The sequence below is a fragment of the Python bivittatus genome, unplaced genomic scaffold (genome assembly GCF_059951505.1).
Source record: "Python bivittatus isolate LINGU-HERP-01145 unplaced genomic scaffold, Pbiv_v1 ctg000480_np1212, whole genome shotgun sequence".
Classification (NCBI taxonomy): domain Eukaryota; kingdom Metazoa; phylum Chordata; class Lepidosauria; order Squamata; family Pythonidae; genus Python; species Python bivittatus.
The window spans coordinates 32444114-32471229 of NW_028277075.1; the positions used below are offsets into that span (position 1 = coordinate 32444114).

Here is a 27116-nt window from a genome sequence, read left to right on the forward strand (position 1 = left end):
TACCAAGGTATATAAATTAATCTATTTGATCAATACACCTCTAACATTACTGTAAACAGTTTATCCATAAATATATTAAACAACCAAGGGAGTTTTTGTCTAACTACCTGTTAAGTGCTGAATCATTCTCTTAGCATTCTGTTTATTTTTTATGAACATTTTACTTCCATCATATACTGCTCTTATTCATAAAAAATAAACATCCATATGTTAACATTTTTCCAACTGCATCACCTATATCTGCAGCGTTACTATTTTTCAATATTCTTCCAGTATTTATTTCTGTGTTTTCTCAGAGACTAATATTCAGAACATTCATTTTTAATTTGATGTATCACCATTGCTCAGTTTTGTCCCAAGCATCCTCATGTATTCTATGTTGCCCTGGATTTCTACCCTGCAAGCCATTATACTATTGTCTGTATCCCACTAACTAGGAGATACATGCAGAAAAAAGGAAATGTAATTTTATGGTGCATATTCAAGACCATAAAGAGCACACTAAAATGGATTCAGGAAAACTAAATAAATAATTTTATGGAAAGCATAGCATTTATAATTATGTCCAAACTGAGCAGGTATGAGGGCATTATGCCTTTCTTCCTCTTTCTAAGTGTTTCTTGATTCAGGGGAGAGGTTGTTACCCATTCAGGATATAAGAAAAGAACGCTCATTTGTTCTTGTTCTGCAATATTTTGCAAATGTCCATTCCTGTTCCCAGGCTCAGAGAACAGAGAACTTGAATTTCCTTCAAGTAAATATGGTATGTAGTTCTTTTCAACAGCATACCATACAACAGTATGGTATGGTATGAATTTCCTTCAAGTAAATATGGTATGTAGTTCTTTTCAACAGCATGCCTGTTGAAAAGAACTATATACCATATTTATTTGAAGGAAAGATGAAGGTTTTTTCCCCTCAAAATAATTATCTGTGAATCAGGAAGGGAGGTCAACTGAAATTCAGTGAGAATATGCAATAGAGGAAGATGTTGAAAGTGACTGATTAGGCAAAATGTTCACACTGGCTGTAAGGGAGGAAAGGGAGAATCGAAATGGATGACAAAGCACACCATCCCTGCTCTCTTCTCACTCTACATTATATCAGGTGTTCAAATGTTTGCAGTGGAAAGCCTGTTCTATCTACAAAAGCTCTCCATATAAATAATCAGGATCTTCAACTGGTGGAACATCTCCATAGATAGAATGGCTCTTCATTTCAGACCCTTGCCCTATAATACATGGAAGAAAATGAAAAAGTGGGGATACCATGCTCCCTGAAGAGAAGGTGAGTTTAGCAAGTTGATCAAACAGAAGTCATAAGCATGCTAGCCTAGAAATAAGAATGACTGAATACATATGTTCTATACAACAAATATGGAAAGGTTTCCAAGTACTTGTAGCCCAGCACAAAAGCATCTACTGATTCATTTCTTTGTTGCAAACAGAAAGAATAAAAATCAATATCCCAAGGATCTCTCCTCCAATTTCCACCCTGATTTAAATGGGTAATCCAGCTAAATCCATTCCCAGAAAAGCAGCAGTTTATGCATATGTAGCTAGGAGTAAAAGCCACTGAATTCAGTAGGACATAGTTCAAAATAAGGTTTATTGTTTCAGAGTTCCGGTCTAGATTTCTGCACTCTTGCTCTGTATATTTGTTGAAAATAGTTTTATGTAAGAAAATGGTTTGAGTTTAGGTATCAAATAAGGTATTAATTTTAGAAATGGGACATCTTATTTTACAAGCAATTAATTTTAATCAATATTCATTAATCTTAATTAATTTCAATTCAATTTCATTTTTTGTTCTGGGCCTGCTTTTTGGATTATTTTCCCATTGTGTATTAATGCAGACATAGATGTACACATATATGCAAGTGTGTCAGATGCTCACATTTGTTGTGAGGGGAAAAATCAACAAAATTTGTTTCATTGGGATTGGGTAATCTTAATTAACAAGGTAGGGAATTAAGCAGTTGTGTGTTTATAATATTTATCTAATTATTCTTTCTTTGGGGGAAGGGTGGCTTAAATCTTGAGTCAAATCAAGTTGTAGGACTTAGACTTGGTAAAATCTAAAGCAGGATTCATCCTAATACTTGGACAGATAAGTGCTTAGGTTGTAGATGGCTTTAAAAGCAATGACTAACATCCTAAATTTAGATTAGAAGCATAATAGTAACCAGTACAGTTAATTAATATTAGCCTTATATCCTCCCTCTTTCTCACTTATCTGTGTAAGATGCAGCAGTGCTGCATTTTACCCAAGACGAAATTCATAAGAGTTTTGAACAGCAGCTCCCACTATTGCAAAGAGATTACAAAGACATCTATAAACAGCCCTAAGCAATATCCATGCTGGAGCCCTTTCAGATGTGAGGCAGAAGCCAGTTTCAACCATTAAGCTTATTTTAATCCACTAGTCAGTTTCATTCACTTCTAGCCACTTTCATAATGCCTACACAAAACTCCCAACTTGATTTTCCTTGCCTATATACTTATATATGCAGCTCAGAACTGAAACTAATAATATTATAATTTTGAAACACATTGTACTGGCACTATACAGAAGCTATAATTGCCCCCAAAATAATCATAAAACAGTCCAAGAAGAAATGAATTTTGAGGAAAACAGTATAATAAGGATAGCATATAAAGTATATATTGTGCTCCAGTGGTATTGTATTCCATTGGTGGGATATAATAGCCGGATAAATCCACCCATTAGTCTCCAGGAAAAGGCATATCAGCTGACATATAAACAGTAACTGATAAAAATAGATACTTAATGCAGCCAAATCAGAGATAAGAAGTGGTGACTTGTCAGCAGGCTACTGTCTTTTGAACAATTATTTAATTTACGTGGATTTTATGGAACAATTCTGTGATCTATTCAGAAGCATTTATAGCTCTACAGCTTCTGTGTATTTTATATATATTACTTGCAAAAATTCTATAATTCACTTAAAAATACATAGTCCACTGGTCTCTATATCACTTATATCACCTAAAATCTCCTTATAATAATAGCTCTGTACTGACGACTTCCATCTCCTTACCACCACAGAATTCACAGCAAAGATTCTGGAGTCATTTGCCAATTTACTGATTTATATTTATGTAAATGTTGAGTTGAACAGAATTTATAAAAAGGAGCTGCCACATGTTAAAACAAATACATTCAAAGCACTTTTCTTCAAAGAAAGTCAAGATGTGTCATTAATTTAAACACAAAAACTAAATGAAAAGAAAAGCCATATGAACTAGAATTAAAGCATATCCTATAAAGAAAATATATTCTCATGACATTCCTGCTGAGAAAAGAATCCTTAAATACATATAAATATATGATTGTTTTTTTAAAAATACTGTTACTTTGAACACATTTACCTCAATTAAAAGAATCTATACAAGCCAAAACACTTGAATCAGCTGTTTCAACCAAATGATCTACTGCAACTGACTGAAAACATATGAAACCAGCTAAAAGCAGTCTATATAGGACAAACTAAAACAAACTAAATAAATCTTAGTAAAGTGCAAAGCAGTTTGGAAATAGCTAAAGCAGCTAATCCCATAATTGGGAATGGGATTATAAAAGCTATACAGTATGTAGGGCAAAATGCTTTTCCTTGCCTCTCTCTTCCTTGGTGATAAAGGAATTGCAAGGGCCTATCTGTATCTGATGTATACAACAGCTTTGCATATTTCTGGTATGATTTTCCATATTTTGTGTAATTCTGCATAACATTAAGCATACAGCATATAACAAAATCTAAAATATTCATATAATGATATTCACAAAGCTGAGTGATGGGTTTCCTGATACAAAATGGTCTGCTACTATTTAAATGCAGAGCTCAACTTGTATTTAGCTGCAGATAAAACATACAAATGCTCAGATATTAAAATAAATCAAACATTGCAAAGTAGCACCAGTGTGTATTTGTAGTACAGCAGTTAATGTAAATAAGACATGAAAATCCATTCCTAAAATATATATAACTTTTTTCTCCATCCCCTATACAATAATTTCACTGTTGTTTTTTTTTAGAAAAGTGAGAATGTATACTTAATTAGCATTTTTAAACTATACATAAACTACTATGTATATCTTTTGATTTAAGCAGGTAAATAATAAATAAATAGATAATTCTTTCCAGGATATATATCTTCTCCACTCATGAAGACAGCAATGGAAATTTAAAATATGCAAGTCATACACTAAATATCATGAATATTTAGTGCTACTAAATTTCAAGAATATTTAGTGCTATCCTGTGCTATCATTTATTATTTTAAGGCAATAACTCAAGATTTTGATTTGAACCTGTAAGATTTGAAACTACTGATACTCCAGAAAGACTATCTTCAAAGATATTCAAAATGACTGCCTCACAGTTGTGGAAAACTTATTAAAGATTCACCAATGTTCCAGGATCTAAGAATTTCCACAGTGGATATTATGCACATTTGAGGGTTTCATCATTTATTTTGTAACAGAATGTTATTAATGAAGAATAAAATAGAAGAGGAAATTGAGTACCAGTGTAAGTTTCACAGACACAACTCAAAAGACAAATGTGAACATTTTCACAAGATACTGTAGTATCCTTTTATACAGTTTGGCACCCATAAATATTTAACACAGGAAAGAAAGCAGAATACATTCTAGCCCATGTTGTGTTATTCAGTTAGATTACAAATGTAATACCACAAATGATTCATATATTAAAAAATATTCTTAAACTAATAGGGAATATATTATTTTTTAAAATTAACTTTAATAAATAATATTTATCACTCTAAATTTGCCAGACAGACTTTGCAAAAAAATTACATGTATGCTGGAATTTGTAGATGCAAGATCAATAACTAAATAACTAAATCCTACAGAGGTTCTACTCAGAAGATGAAAATACTACAGTCTAAATATTTTTTTCAAATGCTCAAACATTTTATTCTAAAAAAACAGTCAATAATAATATAGTAGAAGCATTTGTTTTCCAGTGAAATTATTTATGACAAGCTTTAAAAAAGCCTACCATAGCTCCAGATTCAGTAACTATTTATGTCAGATAACTTTATATGATACTTCCAAGAAAAGTGAAATATATTGATGCAACTAGATGTATAACTAGAGACCCAGTTCTCTGTGCATCAGTTCAAGACTAATTGTCAATGGCACTTACTTTCAAATGTGTTCTGTCCTCTTCCAGATTGCTTTAACCCTGAGGAAACAACATCCATCATTCCATGATAAACATTCTGTAATTTTCCAGCTGTACAAGCTGCAGCCCTCAAATGCAAGTGAGATCATTCACCCAAATTTTTTGCATGGTATAGCAAAGAAATACATTCACCATTTTTGGGGTCCTTAAATATGAAACATGAGAAGATCCAGGGACCTCTGGAATAACATAAAACCTTCCAAAAGAATATGCTGGAGCTGTGGGACCAAAGAAGATACTCTATCTACCGAAAAAGTAGTGGTATTTTCAAGGTGCAGTTTTTGGTAAATTCTCGTATCAATAACCCTGGTCAACTATCCCTACAAAGGCTTTGCACACATAACACTCAAACCATAGTTTACTTAATTAAGCCAACTGCTTCAATTTGCACAATACAATGGACCATTATCTAACCACACTAGCTAGTTTAAACAACACCCTGTGCAAACTAAATTTCATCCTAGCCTAACCTAGCCTCCTGCAAGACCACAGACAGAATTTAGGAAAACAATTGCAATGGTGGCGCGCAGCTGCACTAACCAGCCTTGAAGGGTAGACGATCAAGGAAGGAGTTTGTCATGCGCATATTCAGCACGAAGGTTTGTATGGTGAGTCCAGACAAAATCCAGATAAACCTTCCACGCGAGCGCTCGCGCTCTCGCGCGCTCTCTCTCTCTCTCTCACACACACACACACACACGTAGAGTCCTTCCACAGCACACACGCCTAGCAGACTCCAGGACCGGCTGTTGCAGCCTTCCCTACCCAGGCGCTCTCCCTCCCTGCTCCCCCGGACTCTCCCCGCAACGCTTATCCTCACCTCCCTGCCCCACACGACAACCATCCCTGCGTCAGCTGCCCAGCCACCCCCTTCCATCTTTGAACTTGCACTCCCACTCCCGCGCCTCCCTGCTGCAACATCCGTGCTTCGTCACCCACCAACCCCCAAAACCTTCCCTTCGCTGCCCAAGTCCCCGCCGCCCTCCTAGCCACGCAGAGCCCTTCTGCACGGACCGGCTTCCCGTGGTCCCTCCTCAAGCTCGGCCTCTCCCTCCATCTCGAGCCCAGCCGCCCCACAGGCTCCTTGCACCCTACCCGTCTTTCCTCGCTGCCCTCAGCCCTCCGCCGCATATGTCACAGAGAGGGCGAAGGCGGGCGGTCCCGTTACGCTTCCTGCAGCCATTACACGCGGCCTGCTCGTCTTACCTGTCAGCGGAGGCCGCGTCCTCCCCGCACACAGGCGCCCGGCCAGTTCCGCATCAACAGCACGGGGAGGAGCGAACCAAGACGCGGGAGGAGGGCGGGGATTGGGAGGCTGGGAACGAACCATTCAGCCGTTCCGAGGGGACGGAGCCGAGCAGGAAGACAGCGTGAAGCCCGAAGGGGCGGGAAGGGGCGTCACCGCCGGGGGCTTGAGTACCACGGCCAGCGCATCCCAAGGCCGAGCAGAGGCACCAGTCCCTTAATAATAAACCATGTCCCTCCCTAGTAGTCCAGTTGCTTTATAAACGTGCGAAGGCCAAATCCTACGTTTTTAAAAGCTACCAAAGAATAGGACATTAAGTTTCAAATGATGTTCCAAGAAGCTGGTTCTCACAACCCAATTTCGAGGTATCATTCTTTTGAAAATATGCCACTTTAACATAGTATATAACTAACATCTTAAATTACAATTAAAAAAAAAAAGTGGGGAAAGGATGGAAGCAGTCATTTGTTTTCAAATTAATTTCTGTCCATTCATAGGTGTTGATGTTCATATGTGCATTTTCAGCAGAACAGTAAATTTTGACGCATTAAGTATGAGGCAGATTTTTCTTATTAGATTTTATTCTTTTATATAAACATTAGATTTTTTAAACGTTGTAGTTAGAAATATAGAATTAAACACGAAATTCTGTAATTGCAAAGGATTATTAAAATCTTATTAATTGTTGTATACATGCTTTCTAGGTTAAAGGCCAGTGGAAAGAGACTAATCTCATGTGCAAAATAATCATAAAGCTGACACCACAGATAAGGCACTTGCTACACTGTCAATAATTATATTGGTTCAATGGCCTAAGCTCTAAACACATTTGCAGAGAAAGCCAATTTAAATTCTGAAAGAAGCAAGCGCTATTAGTATGCCAAGAAATTTCAGGTATAATTTCTGGTATCAGATATCCTGGCAAGTATGTTGATGCATATTTTTCAAGTCATTTATTCCATTAACAACTATTCCGAGGAAAACGTATTTGCGCCTAAATCCACTGATGTCTCAATAAGCTAAACTGTGAGGTTTAGGCTGTAAACACTAAACTCTTTATGAATATATGGGCCATCAAGAAATAATTGGACATGTTCAAGTTATGGATGGAAGGATATAAACCTGTCCTTCATATCCTTACTACACAAGAACCTTTTTGAATCACAAACATAAACTGGGTCCTATTCCTTCTTGAAGATCTCCAAAGGCAACATATAACAAATCTCTCACCTCAGGCATCCATCCAGGGAGGCAACTGACATAATGTGTATCATAATATCATGATACAAAACCTGTGACTTATGTACTTGTATATAACATTGGGACGAACTATGCAAGGCCAGGATTGTATCACGATGCATGCGTCACCATTTTTGGCAAAGTGGTTTGTAGCAGATACCTGTATCTCCAACTAAATCGTTTTGTCAGCGAAGGAGAAAATTTGAAGTAAAGAACTAGTAGAGGGGAGATAAGAAAATGCTTAACCCTAATGGCCACTTTTTTCATGTGATTCTTCTCTATTAGCTGTCATTCCAGATGAGGTTCCAAACATATATTTTATCTTGCAAAGACATCTGGAACTTCATAGGTAAAGAGACTTAGAGGATTAGAAAAACAATAATCAAGAAAAGGTTAATTCACTTACCCCTCCCTTCTATACTCCAAACTGCCCTTCATAACATATTTTTACAACAGAAATAACAATCAAGATTTCATTACACTGACCTCTGTGTAATATTTAGATTTGTCATTTAACACAGGGATGAATAAAAGAGAAAGATAGTAAACTTGATTACATATAAGATTATTACTCAGTAGAGTATATTTTGTACTATATAGACAACATACTGGGCTGCATTAATCTAGATTAGGGGTTCTCAAACTACGGCCCGCAGGCCGGATATGGCCCACCAGGGTCATTTATCCGGCCCACCCGCCTGATTGGCCGCCACTGCTGTCTGTCAGAAGCGGAAGTGTCGGGGCTGTATCAAGAGCTGCAGGCGATGCACGAGGAGGGAGATCGCAGAGCTGGACTATTCTACATGACAGGTACGCCGGGTCTGGTGGCTCTCCTCCTCTCCTCATACTCCGCGGGAGGGACCCTCATGTTTTTTTCAAACTATAGTCCAGCCCCCCAACATTCTGAGGGACCGTGAACTGGCCCGTTTAAAAAGTTTGAGGACCCCTGATCTAGATTATGTGTATGTATGATGTACCTCTCCATATTCAAAGGAGTTTCATATAACAGATCATGTCTTCCTAGTTATTGTACGTATATCAGTAATGACTGTATTTCTTGATGGGGGGTAGAGGGCAGAAATATTATAAAAGGTCCTAGGAGATTTCTATGGTACAGTATAGCTATCCTTCCAATCCAAAGAGTCGCTTCTGTAAAGTCTGCAAAATAGCACCTAAGCCACATATGTCCACAGTCTATCCAGCTTTCTATTAATTGTTTTGAATGTCAACATGTTTTAACTACATTCAGCCCAGAGGATCAAAAAAAAAAAAAAGTTATACAAGGAAGCTTGCTTCTGAAACTCCCAAGAAGATTCTATAAGTCTGGATGGTGTGGCCTTGAAATTAAATAGGAAAAAAGGGGTAAAAAAAAGTTCCTGGAAAATTATTAGGATGGATTCTTTTTCTCTTCCATGTGAGGTATTTCAGTTCCATTTCTGAAAAATAATGACTAAAACATCATCTGATCCATCTCATCTGTTTTCTATATATATTCCATCAGAGCAAAGAAATCACAGTTTTCTCCATTGCTTCAGTTCTTTTGATAAAGGAGAACAGTTCTTATTGGCAAAAGGTAATTGATGTAATAGCTCACTCTCCTTAGACAATATAGTCATTCATTAACATCCCAGATCTCTGAAAGAAGCGGTGGCAGCTTTTTGTCCTGTAGCCGAAGAGCAAACACTTGTTCAGAATGAACACTACTTAAAGTCCGAAGACTGACCAGTTTCATTAACATCCGTGGGAACATTAGATGATCCTGTAAGATCATACACAAATGGCAAAGATATCAGAATGATCAAACGTCTATTCCTCTGTGTTACTTTTCTTATGCAGAATAAGATTAAAAACAATTTGCCTGCCCTTAGGGTTATAACGTTTGAAAGCATAGAACAGCAGAATAGCATTATGGACTGGCCAAAGAGCCTCAAGTTCTATGCTATCACTACAGAATAACTTATTCCGAATAAATTATGGAAATTGTAGGCATATGCTATGCATGTGTTGCATTAGGTATCTGAATCTTAATATTTGCTCTCCAAAGACTCCCTGTACTTCCAATCCTTCAACTACCAATTCTTTTGTTAAAAAAAAAAAAAAGGTCCCCCACTGCCTCCACAGAACTACACTGCACCCTTAGCATCAATCACTTTTAGTGATATCAGTGATCAGAAGTTCTAGTCAATAGCTCTAGTCTCTGAGTAAACACACATTCTCTGTTCTTTTTATTCAAAGAATTGAATAAATGTAAAATGGCAAAGTAGCAGCAGCATTGCAGGTAGAAAGTTCAGTTTCAGAAGAGCTTGGATTCAAAACCAAAAAGGTGACTTGCAGTAGCGCCTGCCTGCAACTCCATGAGCAGCTGCTCGTTTCCTGCAGCAGCCCTCTGCAATTGCAACATGTTTCATGGGAAATATGCATTTGGTTTAAAGCATTGCAGATAGATAGCATTTGTGTACCCACAACGTTTGCTTTCAAATCTAATGCACTGCGTAGTCCAAATTTCAAATGGAAAGCACGTCCAGCTAAAAGAATTTCAGGTTCAGAAAAAATTGTAGAACAGCTGTTAGTCAGGATATGGCTACATATTTATTTAATAACTCAGCCATCCTATGCAATCCATGGTGGTCAACTTGAAAGAGGTTCTGTTTTAATCAGATTCTTTCACACATGCACCATTAGCAAATGCAGTCGCTTTCGCAGTTTAGTCAAGACACTTACATTTGGTCTGTGAATACAAATGTATGAGTGAAGGGCTTCTACATAGGTATGCTGCAGCTTTTCGACCAGTGATTGATCCTGAACATTTGGCCGGTCTGTTAAGGAAATAGTTAAACCATCATTTTTTAAATAAAAATAATATATATTTATTTGTCAAATTTATATGGCCGCCCATCTCACCCAAAGTGACTCTGGGCGGTGTACAATAAAACCAAGAATTAAAACATTTTGCAAACCCATTAAAAGAATAAGCATGGATAAAACAAGACCATGAGAGAGAAGATGTTTACAGACAGTATAACCAGTGTGCAGGCTGCATGTTGGTTATACTGAACGTAAACATATTCCCTCTTGCGGTCTTGTTTTATCCATGCTTATGAGAAGGTCCAGGGAGCCTGTTACCTTTTTTTTGTTTCTGTTGTTTTTTAAAAAAGAAACACACAAGTAGCTGAATTAAAAGCACTTCTGTGGTTAAACTGAAAAATAGTGCCATGCATGTTTCCTCAGACTAGTCTACAACTCTCTAAGCACCTTATAGCTTAGAAATAGCATATAGAATAGCTGCTTCAGGATCACATTTCCCCATCTGCTGTGATTTATCATTTTTTAAGAAAAAATAACTGAGAAAGAATTAGCATAGTTCAGCAAAAACACATCATGTTCAACAGCAAATAAGGAAATGGGGAGAAACAACAATAATATGCTGAATATTAAGCTATGCAAATTCAAATCTCTAAGACAGACGACTTTGAAGAAAATGATTCCAGCCCAAGCACTTTTATATGTACCACATCCACCATCTTGTCTGTTTTCATCCCTCCCTACAGATACCACTAGCCTTGAATTTAAGTATATCATAACACAACCAGCCCATCCAACCTCTTCCCCAAAAGTCCCAGCACCATCCTTCATCTGCTGCAGTGCAACACCACCGACATTCCCTTTCCTAGAACACCTATGCCCATAACATACATTGAACATGGTCTGTACCTGGACTAAGCACACATATTTTGGGTTCAGACAGAATATGTACGTTTTGGGTCAGGCATGAACCACCCAAACCTGGTTATTCCATGAACAGGACATGAGCACACAACCCTAATTGTTATCCATGTCAAAAACATTCCTTAGGACTAACATTTGGGCACCACTGCATAATTAATAAATAAATAAATAAATAAATAAATAAATAAATAAATAAATAAAACATGTTTCTTCTTGATAACCTTTTTACACACATACAAATGCATGCATTCTGTTTTCAATTCAGCTCCCTCCCAGCTGGTTACCTGCAGAAAAAATGCTGATGGCAATTAAAAGTGCATATTCAGCATCACTGAGCTGTAGTTCTTTCATTCTCTTTGAAAATCCAAAGATGGGATTAATAAACTCAATTTGCAGGCCTGGGAAAAAAACAAAAAGTGATTTAGAAGTAGACACAATTTCTATACACTGCCAAACAAATTATATATGCAACTCTAGATAAGAATACAGGTAGTCCTTGTTTAGCGACCACAACTGGGATCCACAACTCAGCTGTTAAGCAAAGTGGTTGGTAAGTGAAATCACAACTGTGCTTATGATCTTACTTCAGCTTTCCTTTGCTTTATAGGCCTGCGAAGGTCATAAATGCAAGGATTGGTCACAAAGTTACTTTTTCATCACCAATGGAACTGTGAACAGTCGGTAAATTGAGGCAGTTGGTAAACAAGGACTACCTGTATTATTAGAAGGGAAGGTCCCAGTCCAATAGAACAGGATAATTCTTCTCCCTTAAGTTACTTCTGAGAACAGGCAATGTTTTTTATTGTATGGCCACATTTCCTGAGGACTAATCAGATGCAGACACTGCCTGGGCTTGAAGCTAACCAAGATTGGGTCTGGTTAATGTTTGGATGGGACAATACCATGGAACATCAGGACTATAGGCCAGAAGTTGAAATAACCTCTAAGGAGGCAATGGCAAACCACTTCCTTACTGCTATTAAGAAAACTGCATGGATGTGTCCATATGATTACCATGATTCAAGCTTGATTCAGGGACATCTTTACTTTAATTGATTGAGAGCCATATAACAATGATGGGAAGACCCAAACAAAACATGGTGGGACCTATTTCCTTCCTGTCTATGCATCCTTCTCTCAGCACTCTTCTTTCATTCTCCCCCACCCCTCAAAACACATGGACATTAGGCTGCATGGAAAGGGATGTGTGAGGAGGTCTGACAAAAGGCTGCTGAAATTAACCTGGGAATGTTATATGGTTCAAAACCACAACTTCTCCACCCCAAATTAGGACATCTACTCTCTCTCTCTCTCTCTCTCTCTCTATATATATATATATATACTATATATACTCTCAAATAAGCTGAGAATTTTAGGTGCCAAAATACACCCAATAAATTGGGTTCAGCTTATTGGGGGATGGGTTTATCTGCAAGCATATACAGTAATATTTTTTTAAAATACCCATATATCCTGCATATACTCACATCTAAGCTCATCCATGGATAATCTGACCCTCAATTTTTTAACCAAAATAACCACGAAAAATGGATAATCCATCACAGATAAGACAATTGTGAAAAATTAAAATATATAAACATTTCAAGGGTGACTTATCCACGAGTGGCGCATTTTTCACGGTATTTTGGTTAAAAATCCGAGGGTCAGCTTATTCACAGATGAGCTTATATGCAAATATATACAGGGTGTGTCACACACACACACACACACACTCGCATACATACACACCCCTATATTCACAGTGTCATAGATAGTCTGGGATTTCAGATCAAAGAATCTACATAAAAGAAAAAAATACAGAGATGGTTGTTTACTGCCTGGACAGGCTAATATTCATTATTAGAGCACTGTACTTGAAAAAGTGTGAGCAATTAAGAGAAAAAACTAATTATATGCTTCCTGCCAATGCACTTACAAAATTGTATGTCTGTATATATGTATTTATTATACAATTATCCCACCTTTCTTTCAGAAGCTCAGGGTATACACATAGCACAACCTTCTCCAATTTTTCCCCACAACAACAACCCTAAGGGATTGGCTGGATTGATAGTGACTGACCCAAAATCATCCAGTAAGCTTCCATGGCTAAGAGTTTTCTTGAACCTGGCTCTTCCCAGTCCCATGCAGCACCTTAACACCACACTGGGTCTCAGAGGGTCCAATTGTGCCAGTTTGGTGTAGTGATTAAGATGCTGGCTAGAAAGCAGGAGACTGTGAGTTCTAGGCCAGTCACCCTCTCTCAGCCCAACCCACCTCACAGGGTTGTTTTTGTGGGGAAAAATAGGAGGCAGGAGTATTAGATATGTTCACCAGCTTGAATTATATATAAAAAAGCAGGAAGAAGGAGAAGAAGAGGAAGAGGAAGCAGCAGCAGCAGCAGCAGCAACATCTGCCTATCCCAAGTCCTTGGGACAGACTCAATAGGTGGATAAAAATGCCAAATCCAGTCTAAACAACTGGCTGACTGTGCGACCAACAACAACAACAATAATAAAAATCTTCTACCACATATTTTGAAATTATGAAGCTTTGTGTGATGACAGAGAAGTGGAAAGGAAGGAAAAGATACTAGAGGTCTCCTAGTACAACACTAAATTCCACCCATAATGTTCAGCTTTTTGGATAGCTATTTCATGTCCTCCAAAAATGATCCTGAAGGAAACCATGTATCTTCTAATCCATCCTAACTTTGTTTCTTATACAATTACTTGATTGCTATTTCCAAAAATTTTTGCCAAGTCACAGATTTCAGGTTGAGGATTAAGCCTATACACTCTTTCATAACAAAATTTTGATTTTCCTTTTTAGAAAAGAAGCTGCCCTTAATATTGAACCATAATGCAGAGAGAACAAAATCTCTTTTATACTCTGAAACATGTTTAACTCACCAGCGTTGGAAAAATCATCCCGATTGTAACTCAAATCTTTCAAAAAGGTTATGCTTTCTGTTTCTGGATTGTAGCGCCTAGATGTCTCCAACAGCATCACCTTGAATATACACACACAACACACATACCCAAACCAGACACAATTATAAACCTGACAATAAAACCAATTAAAATGTTTTTGTACTCACAGTCCATATCATAAGTTATGAAATAAACTATGATACATCTGCTGCTTTTGATAACAAAAGAGATTAGCAAAAAGAATTTGTATCTTTGATACATCTGTTTTGCTTTGTTTTTCTTATTTATTTATCTTGTAAATTACCTTGAACATTCAATAAGTATAGAAAATTGAGTCATAAAGTGAGTAAATAAATACACAACATACAAAAACAATTTTTCTTGTCCTCTCCTTTCTCTCCAATCCTTCCTACACTCAAGTTTCTCCTAAGCTTTAGTGATTTCTCTGTGACTGATGCAGAGGCAACTTCATGAGTTAAAGCCCTTCTCATGACAACAGGGTGGGAGTCATTCAAATCTCAGGGGAAACCTCATCCAGAGGGCAGGTGCTGTGATAGAGAAGATGCACTTCCTGGGTACTGATAGATGACACTGTTTAATCTTAGGAACCTGGAGTATGCCAATCCTTTCAGCCCAAACTGGCCAGGCAGATACCATGGGAGACAGGTGGCCCCTCAAATAACTGGGCTGTATGTCATGTAAGGCACTATAGGTCATAACCAGCAACTTGAATTACGTATGGAAACAATCTGGCAACCAATGCGGTTTGCAGAGCAGAAGTGTCACCTACAGTTGTATGCTACAACTGCCATAAAGGAAGGAAATGATGGTCAAACACCGTTTTCTAAAATATACCCTGCTTTGGAAAGCTAACATTAGAAAACTTTAACTTAAAATTAATTGTTTGCTCATTAAGCATATGATTTTTAAAATGCTTTTGGTCCTAAAATTGTTGCATTCAAACATTAATAAAAATAAAAAGCTTGTCTCCTTTGTCATTAGATGATGATACAAAAAGAAACTGCAAATATGTTCTCATTGTTGTGTATGATAATGTTGCTCCTTCGAAGAAAAGTGTAGGACTTACTTCTATTGTAGAAGTCTTCAGAAGAGCAATCTGGTCTTCTCTAGTGAGTTCCAAGAAGCCTGGCAACTGTTTTGCAAAGTCCACAATTTCCTGCACAGAAATGATGGCAAGCTCTGTGAAATGAGCAAAGCGCTGTTGTCTTGCTTCACGGTGAAGAGGATCTGAAATCTGAGGCCATGGCTGCAATTGAGTCACAAAGCCACAGAGAGAAAAAGAAGACTTTAGTAACAGTAGAAAGAAAAAACAAAAAGTCCATTGAAATTAGTATTCCCATTCTCACACATTATCCCATTGCTCTCATACAAGTCTGATCTAAACAAAACTATTATATCTGCTTAATAAGTTATAACTAGTTACCATACAACCCCTCAAGAACATGTTACATAGTCCTTTGGCACTGGCAATCCAGGTGAGTCACTCCACTTCAACACAAGCAAGTTTCCACCAACCATCCTTTCAGGCCTTTGACCCCAACCACTGAAAGGTAAAAGCAAGCTCCTCTCAGTCTATTAAGCAGAGCCCCTTGGGTCTCAGGAGACTATTAGAAAATGAATGCAGTGTCTATTAAGAATGGGATATCACTCCACAAAGTTAACCAACATGTGAACTATATAAAATCAAAAGAAAACTTTAGTGAAGGTAAGTGTGCGTCTGCTTTCTCCCTCTGTTTTACAGTCCACCAAAATTGTGCTTTTACCGTCACTTTGAGTCTATCCGTGAAAGACCGTTGATTACACTGTTGTTGAGCTGCAACAAGCTTTTCTATCATAACAAGCTGCTCTAGTGTCATTTTGGGAGAGGTGCTTGGAGGAGATGGTGGGTTCTGACGCATAGCTATCATCCGGGCTTGATCATCTTCCCGCTTCTTAAGCTTCTTCAGCTGGATCTGCTCTTCAGAGAGAACACCTAAATGTAGAGCACAGGGCAGATAGGAATCAGTGATACCATGGCTACCAACCTAATCAAAGTACATAATCATGTTTGCAAAACCTCAAAGACAATTTTTCAACATTTTAGGCCAGAAACATGAAGTCTTGGCATTTCTTGTTTCTTAAGTACCAAGCAGTTTAACTCTATATTCAAGGATGGTATTTACATTAACAATAGTTATAAAATCACTTGTCTTCTTTTAGCTCCTGTACACTGGCAGTTCATTTTCATGCACCAAAATAAATCAGAACACTGGTCACTTACTATGAAGGTTCCTTCCAGCTTGATTTACAGAGACCTAAAACAATGGATAGCTCTATTGCCCATGAAATGTTGGAATCACCTCATCTAACCTTGACAATTAATACTGCTGGTCTCGCAGTCACCTCTCTGTTCTCTAGCCCTGTCCATGAATAAATTGTACATAATTTGCAGTGAGGAATCCAATCACACAGATAAGAAAAAAGAGAGGGAAAATATATCCTTGACCAGTCTCAAGGCTCTATTCTGGGGGCCAGATTAAGCTCAAATGGCCAACTGCCTTTTCATCACTGAGGTTTATCCTATAAGAAAGGTGAAAAGGAACAATGACACCAGAGGGAACCTTCACATTAAATCATCAAAATACCATTCAGTGTTGTGTTTGGTGTGAAAAAGAACCTAACAATGAGATGCATGACAGTTTGTGACAGAGGAAGCATCACCTGCACAACTTAATATGGATGAGTATCCTAGTGACTCAAATAGAGAAAATGTCCAAGAAAAAGCATTTGGTCAAGCAGGTAAAATGGTGCAGGAAAGGATTCTGGGAAGACACTGATAGCAAATTTGAGAGAAAGCATTCTACATTCTAGACTGGCATTTTGTGAAACCATTATCAATTTAAACCAGAACTAAAAAGAACAAAAAATGAAAATTATTGTAGTCATTCGTACATACATTGACCTCAAAAAGAGTAACAAGGTTGTATAGATGCTGCATAGAGATTCCAGATACTTAGGAGTAAGATTATACTTATATTACCTGTCATAAGATTGTATACATTGATAAGCATGTTTAAAATAAGAATATTTTATGATTTGGGAGAATATGTTGTCATATAGTCCCATTTTTACCTTTGGTGAAACAGTCATGAATTACTAAATAACGTACCCAAATCTAAGAAAAGTACAAAATGGAACTTGTGCAGGAGCCACTTCAATTATCCAAAATGGAAAGCTAATTCTAGGATGGATTGACCTATTAAACTCTTTTATAAAAACTTTAGTGATTTGTTTATGTGAATATAATATAATACTAGCTTATTTTGTTATCCTATTTATTAGATTGGCCTGTATTATCCCATAACAGATTTGTGTTTTAATAAAAAGGTTTTTTTTCTGAAGATAAATACTGTGAATCTAAGACTCCAGTTTGACGCTGCACTTCAAATTCTAAATCTGTCCAGTGTTAAGCAAATGGCTTAGCTAAAATACACTCACGAACTGTTGTGATTACTGGGTGGGGTATCAATAACTGGGTCTTAAGAAGAAGGGCCACCTTTTGCAGGATCTGATTTCCAAAATGTGTCTGTTTTCTAACATATAATAAAAGTGTTAGGATTCGATCATGTTTGTGAAGAACACAGCTGCCATGTGAAGTCTGCTATTAGGTGGAACCCAGGCTGGTTTACCATTTAGTAACAGGGCTCAATACTTGGCCCTGTAATCACTTTGGAAGCTGTTGTACTCCATAAGCATAATTTAAGGCACTTGGCAAAGAGAACAATTTGGGATTTTTTCCATACTGAGACTGGAAAGAAGGAAACATTTAGGAAATCTATCTGGTAAATTAAAACATGCATTTTAAGGGCTCTGCAAATATCCAGTTCACGCTACATCCTATTAAAGGAATGTGAAAGACTAGGGTAGGAGCAGTGTAAGATGCGCTCTTACATTCAGTGAAAAAGTGAATTAATTTTCAGAACAGAGAGGTTCAGAATCCCTTTGAAACAAACAGAAGTGTTCACTAATTAAAAACAAAAAACAAAATAGCAGCTTGGATGTTGTCCCAGCCTAATCTGAGATAAATAGTTCAGTATTAATGTACTTAGATATTCTGAATTTAGTGAAAATTCAAATAAAAAACAATTTAAATAATTTAATGTAAGCATATTTTATTCAAACTGCTTGCTTTAATATATTATTTTATGGGCTGACTTGGGGTTCTGTAAGTACTTACATTGTTCTCGCATGCCTGCTTCATAGCACTTGCGCAACCGGCACTCCTGACATTTCCGGCGCATGTACATATCCATCTCACACCTGCCACTGTTCTTGCAGATATACTGGGCCCCTTTGATGACGCTGCGTCGGAAAAAACCTTTGCAGCCCTCACAACTCAGGACATTGTAATGGAAGCCAGAGGCTTTGTCCCCACATACACTGCACACCTCGTTTCCAAGCATCTTAGGGGCTGGCCCCTTCTTCCTTTTCAGGGGAGGGTTTTCTATAAGCAGAGAAAAGGGAAGAAAGGAAAGACACTGAAATTAGATCTGAAAATGAGAGAAAAGGAACTTCTCATAATGTACATATGCTAACAGTTCTTTCATATACAGTAAAAGTCCAACCTTGGAGAAACCTGAAACATTGTGCCTAGGTGCAATCAAAGGACATAAGGACTTCTGGTGAAAGAATGCACCCTCTGGTTATACTGTTCTAATAATACTTATCAATGGTACATCTATGTGTTTTTGGGGTCCTAGGACTATAATAGAGATAATTCGATTATTATCAAGAACAACAATTACATCATCTCATAATATATAGGAACAATCATAGTTTAGAATTCTATTCCCATTCCATTAAATATCCCTTCAAATACAAAGCTAGAATATTGGAGAAAAGTTGAGCAATATATGTAGTCAATCAAGCAATTCCTCTTTCTTCCTACATATCTATTTAAAAAAGAATAAACAGCCATTTATATTAGACTCTGAGAGGACCTGGAAATAAAAGCTTCCTAGCTTACAAACACAGAGAGTGGGTAGCTAAAGAAAATATTAGTTCTCATAATGTGGTTGTCCTAGTCTCTCTGTGGGTTGGACACCAGAGATCAGCATGGCCTTTTCTGTCTGACTAGGAGAGCCTTTACCAGCCTGATGCCATATTAGCCAGAGAATTCTGGAAACTGATTTCAAGAGACTTCTGTTCCCACAATTCCCCGGCTAATATGGCTGTTGGCCTTGCTACTTGAGGATTATGAAAGTTAAAGTCCAACACACTTCTTGTACACTCATTTTCTTTTCATTTTCATTTTGCAGTTTCTTGAGTCAGTTTCATAGACTTTTGAAATCATGAATAATCCAGATTATCCACTATAAGCAGATGACTAGTGCTCATACTAGAATCAGAAATGCTTCTTTCCAACATCTTTCAAAAACTCAGAAAAGCCAAGCCAAATGCCTCCCTCACACACACACACACACACACACACACACACATAGACTTTTCAGACTTTCTCACCAGTTTCTTTTCCTCTGCATTTCTTCCCATGGTTTTCCTTTATTTATTTTTTTCAAAACTAGACCCAAAAGATGTTCCATATTCAACTTCATTTATCATTATACTTCTTATCCTATACTGTATTGCTTGAAGGAAGATTGTTTTGTTTTTAATGTGCAGGAACATCTTTTAAAATTTCATGCAATCCATAGTACTGTGTAGAATTCCACCACATAGGACTATCACATGATTTCATTTAACATACAGATAATTTCTTACTGTGTTCAGAACATAAGAATTAAAACAAAAAGGTAGTCTTACCTACAGGCTCAGAGGGAATCTCTGAGCTCTGGAAAAGTGCAAACACTTTTTCCTCCATGTTAAAAACACTTGTCTTCTTCCCATGGTTCTGTGTGACAAGCTGAGTGGGACCCATGATGGCTGTTTTACAGGGATTCACGTTTTTGTAATCTCTAAAGCATATTTATAACCCAGCTCAGTGTGTTTGCATGCAGTGTTACAATAACTTCATCAAATGGAGAAAAACAAAAGCTATAATAAAAGAAAAACATAATTCCTGAAGTTATTAGGAAGTCTTTTGTTTTCATATAACCTATGAAACCTTCACTATAACCCACAACAGTATCCACCTAGGCTGCTGCCTTCTACAATGATTCGTTCTCAAAGAATTACAGTCTTTCTCCTTTAAGTAGAATACACTTCTTTCTAATAAAACTCCATTTTTCTATTAGAAATATAAATATTATTTTTATTTATAAATCATACAATTCTTATACATATAATAAAAATATTATGTTAATTATTTGTTGGCTTACAAGCCACCTTTTATACAGGAGCTGATGCGAGTATAGATGGTGCTCCATCCTATTTTTCCCACAACAAAAACCTTGTAAGGTAGGTTGGGCTGAGAGAGAAAGACTGGTCCAAAGTGATCCAAACAGCTGATACAGCTGAGTGTGGACTAGAACATGGGCCTCCCTGGAGCAAAAGCATAAGTCAGCTAATAGTAACAATAAAAACCATTTTTAAAATACTAATATTTCAACAAACAAAATGTCACAGCTAATAAATCATCAAATTTGCACAACACTACATAATTATTAAAAAGCTTGTCTAAGACTGTCATAAGCAGATTATCTTAAGCAGCGTTCTCCAACTTGGTGCCCTCCAAATGTGCTGTGCTGTACCAGTGGGTAATACAGTGGTACCTCAGGTCACGAACGCTTCTGTTCACGACCAATTCGGGTCACGAACAGCACCGTTCGCAAAATTTTGCTTCCATTCGCGAACTCCACATCAGGTGACGAACAGGATCCGCGGCCATTTTCCCTGCTGACACACGTGGTCGTGGCTTCCTGTAGGGAAGGGGACTCTCCCTCCAAACAATAACCGCCTCCCCACCCGCCTTCCTGTCCTCCACGCCTCAAGCAAGGTTGGCATTCTCTCTCTTCATAGTGTACCGTACTGTACTTTGTGTCATATTTTTGTGGTTTAAAAAAAAAAATACATATGGTTCAGAACGGATTAACCGTATTTACATTGAACCTTATGGGAAAATTTGATTCGGGTCGCGACCAATTTGGACCAGAGTCGCGGAACAAATTAAGTTTGTGACCCGAGGTACCACTGTATTGGGAACTGCAGCTCTAGTACATCTGGAGGACATCAATTTGGGAAATTTGGATAAAAAGTGAAGAAGCCAGTCAAATTCCCCAAGAAGGCATTTTCAATGTTATTCATGTATCTATTTTTCATTACTTGTATATCTCCACAAATGTACATCCTTAGGCAGATCACAAACCTAAGTCATAAAACAGTAAAACCATAAAATTACTTCATACCATTAATTAAAAACAATCCAAAATTAAGATAGCATACTGCCCAAAAAATAAAACTCTGATTGGGAAGAAAGGGAGGGAGGGAGGGAAGGAAGGAAGATGCAAAACAGCTCAGGTCCCTGAAAGCAAATGAGCCTTTGTATATTAAATACTGTATAACCTTCTCAAAGTTCTGGGTTCAGCTATTTTCACTATCATCATTCTTAGGACCCTGGAGGCAATAAAGGGAGTTCAGTTGGTTTGCAGCAGCCTGCCTGATTGTGGCGGTCTCTTTACATGCTGAAGTAAAACTTCCATAATCTCCATTCTAATACAGAATCAGAGTAATGAGAGTTACAGTACCTCGGTAGAGAAGCTGCTTTAGAGAACAATTGCTGAATGGTGGTGTGAGATATTTAACCAAACTTCCTTATTTAAAAGAAAAGATTTCAAAGAAGCTGTAGATACATTAAATGAGGAAAGGGTTTAATTCCTCCACCTAGAAATCTGAAAAGATTCAGTTTGGTCTTTCGCTGCTGTCAGCTCAGTAATTAAGCAACCCTGGTGCAAAGTAGCACTGAAGGGCAGAATATGCCAGGAAACAGGGTGTTATCGCCAGACAGCTGGAGCCAACGAAAAGGATATGGATGTTTGACTAAGGGGATTTCAAAACTGACATGTCATCAATCACATGTAGAGGCCAAAGCCAGCAGCAAAAGTGAAACTTGTTGTGAGCAGAGTTTTTGACAGGGTAAGAATTTGAGGGTGTCATTTAGAGCTGGGGAAGTTGTAGTGCATCTCTGAAGCAGGAGACAGGCAATAGTCAAAAGTGGACAGCACTCTTGCGGTGATTACAATGAACTTGATATATGTTGGCTTAACTTGACAATAACAGTTTCTATTTTAAAATGCTTCTAAATTCCATTTTAAGAAGCTGCAATAACCAGCTAGTCTCATCTGATGTATTTATTTCCTTGTCATCTTGCCAGGGTCTCTTGTCTCATTCATTGCTATTTCATGAACCTTAAATACCTGAATGGGAAAATCAATTCCACGTTGTCAATTATTCAATTAAGTAAAATAATATTATTCCTGCTGCAATTCCCAGGCACTTCCTATGTCTTTTGGTCTTCATATGCGACAACCAGGAGCAGGTGGCAGCCGTGGCTAGGAGGGCCTTTGCTCAACTATGTGTTGTGCGCCAGTTGCACCCTTTCCTGGATCAGGAAAACTTTTTCTCAGTCACTCATGCCCTGGCCATCTCCAATATGGACTACTGCAATGCGCTCTACACTTGAAAGGTATTTGGAAGCTGCAGCTGGTGCAGAATGCAGCAGCGTGGGCAGTTATGGGCGCCCTTAGAACTGTGCATGGAGCACCTCTGCTGTGCAAGCTGCATTGGGTGCCAGTTTGCTTCTGGGTCCAATTCAAGGTGTTAGTTATCACTTTTAAAGCCTTTCATGGCATGGGCCCAGGTTACCAGGTTACCGTCTCATCCAAATTACACCCCACCCGGTCTGGCAGGAAGGCCATGCAACGGACCCCGTCGGCCAAAGAATTTCGACTGGCAGGGTCTCGGAGGAGAGCCTTGTCTGCCGTTGCTCCCACCTCGGAACTTCTTGCCCCCTGAGGTGAGATTAGGCTCCTCTCTGCAGGCCTTCCTAAAGGCCATCAAGACCTGGCCCTGTCAACTTGCATGGGCACCCATTGGGGGTTCGCAGCCCTGGGGGTGACTGGTAGCTTGAGGATGTTATCTCTGCCTTTTTTAACTTTTTAGCTTTGTATATGTTTGTAAAGATCGTTATAGTTCTTTTTACTTGTAAGCCACCTAGAGTCACTTATATAGTGAAATGGGCGGCATATAAATTTGATTAATAAATAAATAAATAAATAAAAATCATGTCTGTTTTTTTTTCCTTTACTGACTTACAGCTACACTTAAATGTCAGTCTCGCTGTCAAGGTAATTATCTAATCAGCTACTGCATAAGAGTCCAATTATTAAGAAGAATTGATGCATGTTGCCTACTGAATATCAGGTCCATTCTAACATATTCCCCATTTTTCTCAAGCTGCAGAGAAAATGATGTATATGATGGGGGAGAGACAAATCTGAGAGAAGAAAGAGAGCTGAATAATCTGGTAATAAGTAACCATCAAGCTCAATTTTCATGTACCTCTTGGAGCTTTAAAAAACCTCTTCCATTGCTTCTTCCAACTATTACTGCAACACTGAATTATAGCAGTACAGTTGCCAAAAAGCAGTACATATGCAGCTTCCCCCTATTTTAAAGCACACTGCATGAAGAAAACTCTAACCCCGCCCCAAAAAACCAGAAACCCACTCCCTATGTTTAAGGTGATGTGCAGCCCCTCCCCCCAGTCTTTGTGATTTCTTTGCTCAGCACAGTTTCACCTTTCCCCCAAACATTAAATTTAGCTCCTGGCCACAAAAACATGACCCACTCCTGATCTTTCTTGGAAGACTATACAGCCTTAAGAGGAAACACACACACACACACACACACACAGAGAGAGAAATAGCATCCCAGTAAACACATGAAAAATCAGCAAAAAGCATATAGTTCACATGTGCTCTCTCTCTCTCTCTCTCTCTCACACACACACACACACACACACCAAGCATATTTTAGGGTTAACAAGTCTGGCTTGCAAAACTCTGAACAAGGGCTAGGTAACAGCAAAGAAATACAGAAATGCTAACTCTTTGCTACTCTCTTGTGGTTGTCTCAATTTGTGCAACCCCGATCTGGTAGCCTTTGCAGATCTGAAAAAGTAGTCAATGCTTTCTCAACTTCAGATGGGTAATAACCTTTCTTTGCTTCTCCTGTCCAAAGGAGCATAACTAAGAGAAAAATGTCTAAAATACTGCATACTGATTTTACTTGTGGAGCCATAGCAGTTTCAAACACATAATGATTCTCTAGTCAAAAAGTTCCCAAATGAGGAACGTTCATGACTATGGTAAACTTTGAAATCAAAGACTGTGTTATGTTAAAAAAATATAAGGGATCATTTTGGTCCATTATAGCATGAAATATTTGCAAAGGAAGAAAATATGTTAGAGACTCAGCAAATCTAAAAGAGATCTTCAATGGGAAGCATGAAAAAAATGAAGTCGGAATAATCTTCACCTTCAAGTCATTTACGTATTTGTTTTCTTGTTATATCATAATCAGAAACCAATTCCCAATAGCTTGCAATATAAATAAAACCACAAAAACAAAAATATAAAACAATACTGTAAATCAACACAGGTACCAGCCCCCAATCTCAATTATGGGAACAATTCAACCTTGAAGGACCTAAAGAAAAAGTATGCTTTCACAACCTTTTGAAACAATGCCAGGGTAGGTGCTAACTGAATCTCCTGGCCCTTATCCCTCTCACCCACCTATGTGGAGAATGTTAAAGACCCCCACTCAAGATAAGCATGCAGAACAGGCCAATTCCACATGCAGAAGGCTGTCCTGGATTGAAGATGTATGCTGTTTATGCTCTTCCACCTACTGACTCAAGAAGTGAATGCATAGGACATCCAGCATATAATGATGGTTGGCTGGTGCCAAAATAAACTAAAATCAGACTGAGTTAGGAAATCATCATTTGAAGCACCTTTTCATGTACTATTCATAAATCCAGAGCTTTACTGCTATACTAGTCTGAGAAATACAGAAACTGAATATGGTCGGAAAGATCTAAAGACCACTGGAAACAGATTATTGCCTAGCTAAAAAATTATAAAATTTTCTTTGTCAGAAATGTGTAGGTTTTGGACCAGATCAAATGAACAAATTTTTTTTAGTGGGATCACTATAACTTAAAAACCATCAAGCTGCTTACATAACATTTTAAGTTGGATAAAAAGACGTATACATTTGTTAATGAAATAACTTATTTTGAGACTCAACTCTGTATAAATAATGAGCATGTTATTGCTAAAATGTATAAGATGTTGTTACAGATGAATTTAGAAGATGAACAAGTCAAGGATTGTATGATTAAATGAGCTAAAAACTTTGGATACAATATCATGTTGGAACAATGGGAAAATATGTGGAACAAAGGTTTGAAATTTACGTTGAATTATAACTTAAAAGAGAATTTTTATAAAATGATGTACCACTGGTATTTAACTCCTGATAAGTTATCAAAAATGTATACTGGTATAACAAATATTTGTTGAAAATGTTCACAGGGTGAAGGAACCTTTTATCATCTTTGGTGGACTTGTGAAAAGGCTAAAAAATTTTGGGATGAGATATGCATTGCTATTCAAAAAATTCTTAAAGTGAATACTAAAAAAAAACCAGAATTGTTCCTACTGGGTTTGATGGAGAAAGGATTGGAGAAACAATATGGATCTTTGCTTCTATATATGATCACAGCTGCAAGACTGTTATATGCGCAAAGATGGAAAGACTCACAAATACCTACAGTGAAAGAGTGGGTTATTAAACTAATGGACTTGGCTCAAATGGCGAAGCTAACAGCCTTAATAAGAGATAATACTGTTTCTAAATTTGTCTCCTCATGGCAACCCTTCCTAGATTACGTGCTTGGGCTGGGAAAAAATGAAGCTTTGATTGTGGGATTTAATGATTAGATGGCTTGTGTTGATAGAAATAATGTGAATTAGGATTAAATAGTGGTAAGAGATTTTTTTTTTTTTTAATTTGTACTTATATCTGTATTGGAGATAGTCGGAAGTCTCTTTCTGTTTCATCTTTCTACTTGATCTCACTATTTTAGTTTTTGTCTTTTTCTTTTAGTTCTATCTTCTCTCTCTCCTATACTTTCTGATTTGTATTTTAATTGTACTTTTTATATATCTTAATAAAAGTTTTGATTTAAAAAAAACTGCTTGCATACAATTTTTTTTAGATTTTTTTTTATCCCGCCTTTATTTTTTATTTTTTAATAAAAAACTGAAGGTGGCGAACATACCTAATACTCCTTCCTCCTCCTATTTCCCCCACAACAACCACCCTGTGAGGTGAGCTGGGCTGAGAGAGAGTGACTGGCCCAAAGTCACCCAGCCAGCTTTCATGCCAAAGGCAGGACTAAAACTCAGTGTCTCCTGGTTTCTAGCCTTAACCATTAGACCAAACTGGCTGTCTTTTTAATTTAAATTTAAATTTAAATCTAATCTAGCAAAGATTTTTCCAACAACCAAAAATTAAACACTGTTGTAAGATTTCAAATGCTTGCAAGATATTCAAGTCCCCTTTTATATATTCTGTGTCAAGTGATAGGCAAATTAGTATCCCTCAAATGTTAATTAAAAGCTATCTAGCAACAGAATGGCTAGGTCTCTTTCTAAAGAACCAAACAATAAGAGTTCAGAGGCTGGAAGAAAATGACCTTTTATCTCATGATCCT

The 27116-nt window shown here is 37.6% G+C and overlaps 2 protein-coding genes across 37 annotated transcripts in view; both read right to left on the reverse strand.

Annotated features, from left to right (window-relative positions):
• MADD (MAP kinase activating death domain) overlaps positions 1-6612 on the reverse strand; it is a 99815-nt gene extending 93203 nt beyond the window's left edge. For 11 of the 28 annotated variants that reach the window (XM_088145673.1, XM_088145674.1, XM_088145671.1 and 8 more), the window contains exons 1-2: positions 6440-6611; positions 5195-5233 (exon numbers count right to left, since the gene is read on the reverse strand). The gene's annotated coding sequence lies outside the window, so the exon portion shown is untranslated. Of the gene's footprint in view, positions 1-5194; positions 5234-5365; positions 5735-5773; positions 5908-6439 lie in introns of those variants that run through there. The other 17 variants (XM_088145675.1, XM_088145672.1, XM_088145676.1 and 14 more) reach the window with 6 other exon arrangements.
• Positions 6613-7048: 436 nt separating this feature from the next.
• Positions 7049-27116, reverse strand: part of NR1H3 (nuclear receptor subfamily 1 group H member 3) — a 39748-nt gene continuing 19680 nt past the window's right edge. For all 9 annotated transcript variants that reach the window (XM_025168798.2, XM_025168794.2, XM_025168795.2 and 6 more), the window contains 8 exons: positions 20198-20428; positions 18615-18881; positions 16162-16370; positions 15465-15644; positions 14357-14456; positions 11729-11842; positions 10440-10534; positions 7049-9477 (listed from right to left, as the gene is read on the reverse strand). In XM_025168798.2, coding sequence (XP_025024566.1) covers positions 9331-9477; positions 10440-10534; positions 11729-11842; positions 14357-14456; positions 15465-15644; positions 16162-16370; positions 18615-18881; positions 20198-20312 — 1227 coding nt within the window. In that variant the 5' untranslated portion in view covers positions 20313-20428 and the 3' untranslated portion in view covers positions 7049-9330. The remainder of the gene's footprint in view (positions 9478-10439; positions 10535-11728; positions 11843-14356; positions 14457-15464; positions 15645-16161; positions 16371-18614; positions 18882-20197; positions 20429-27116) is intronic.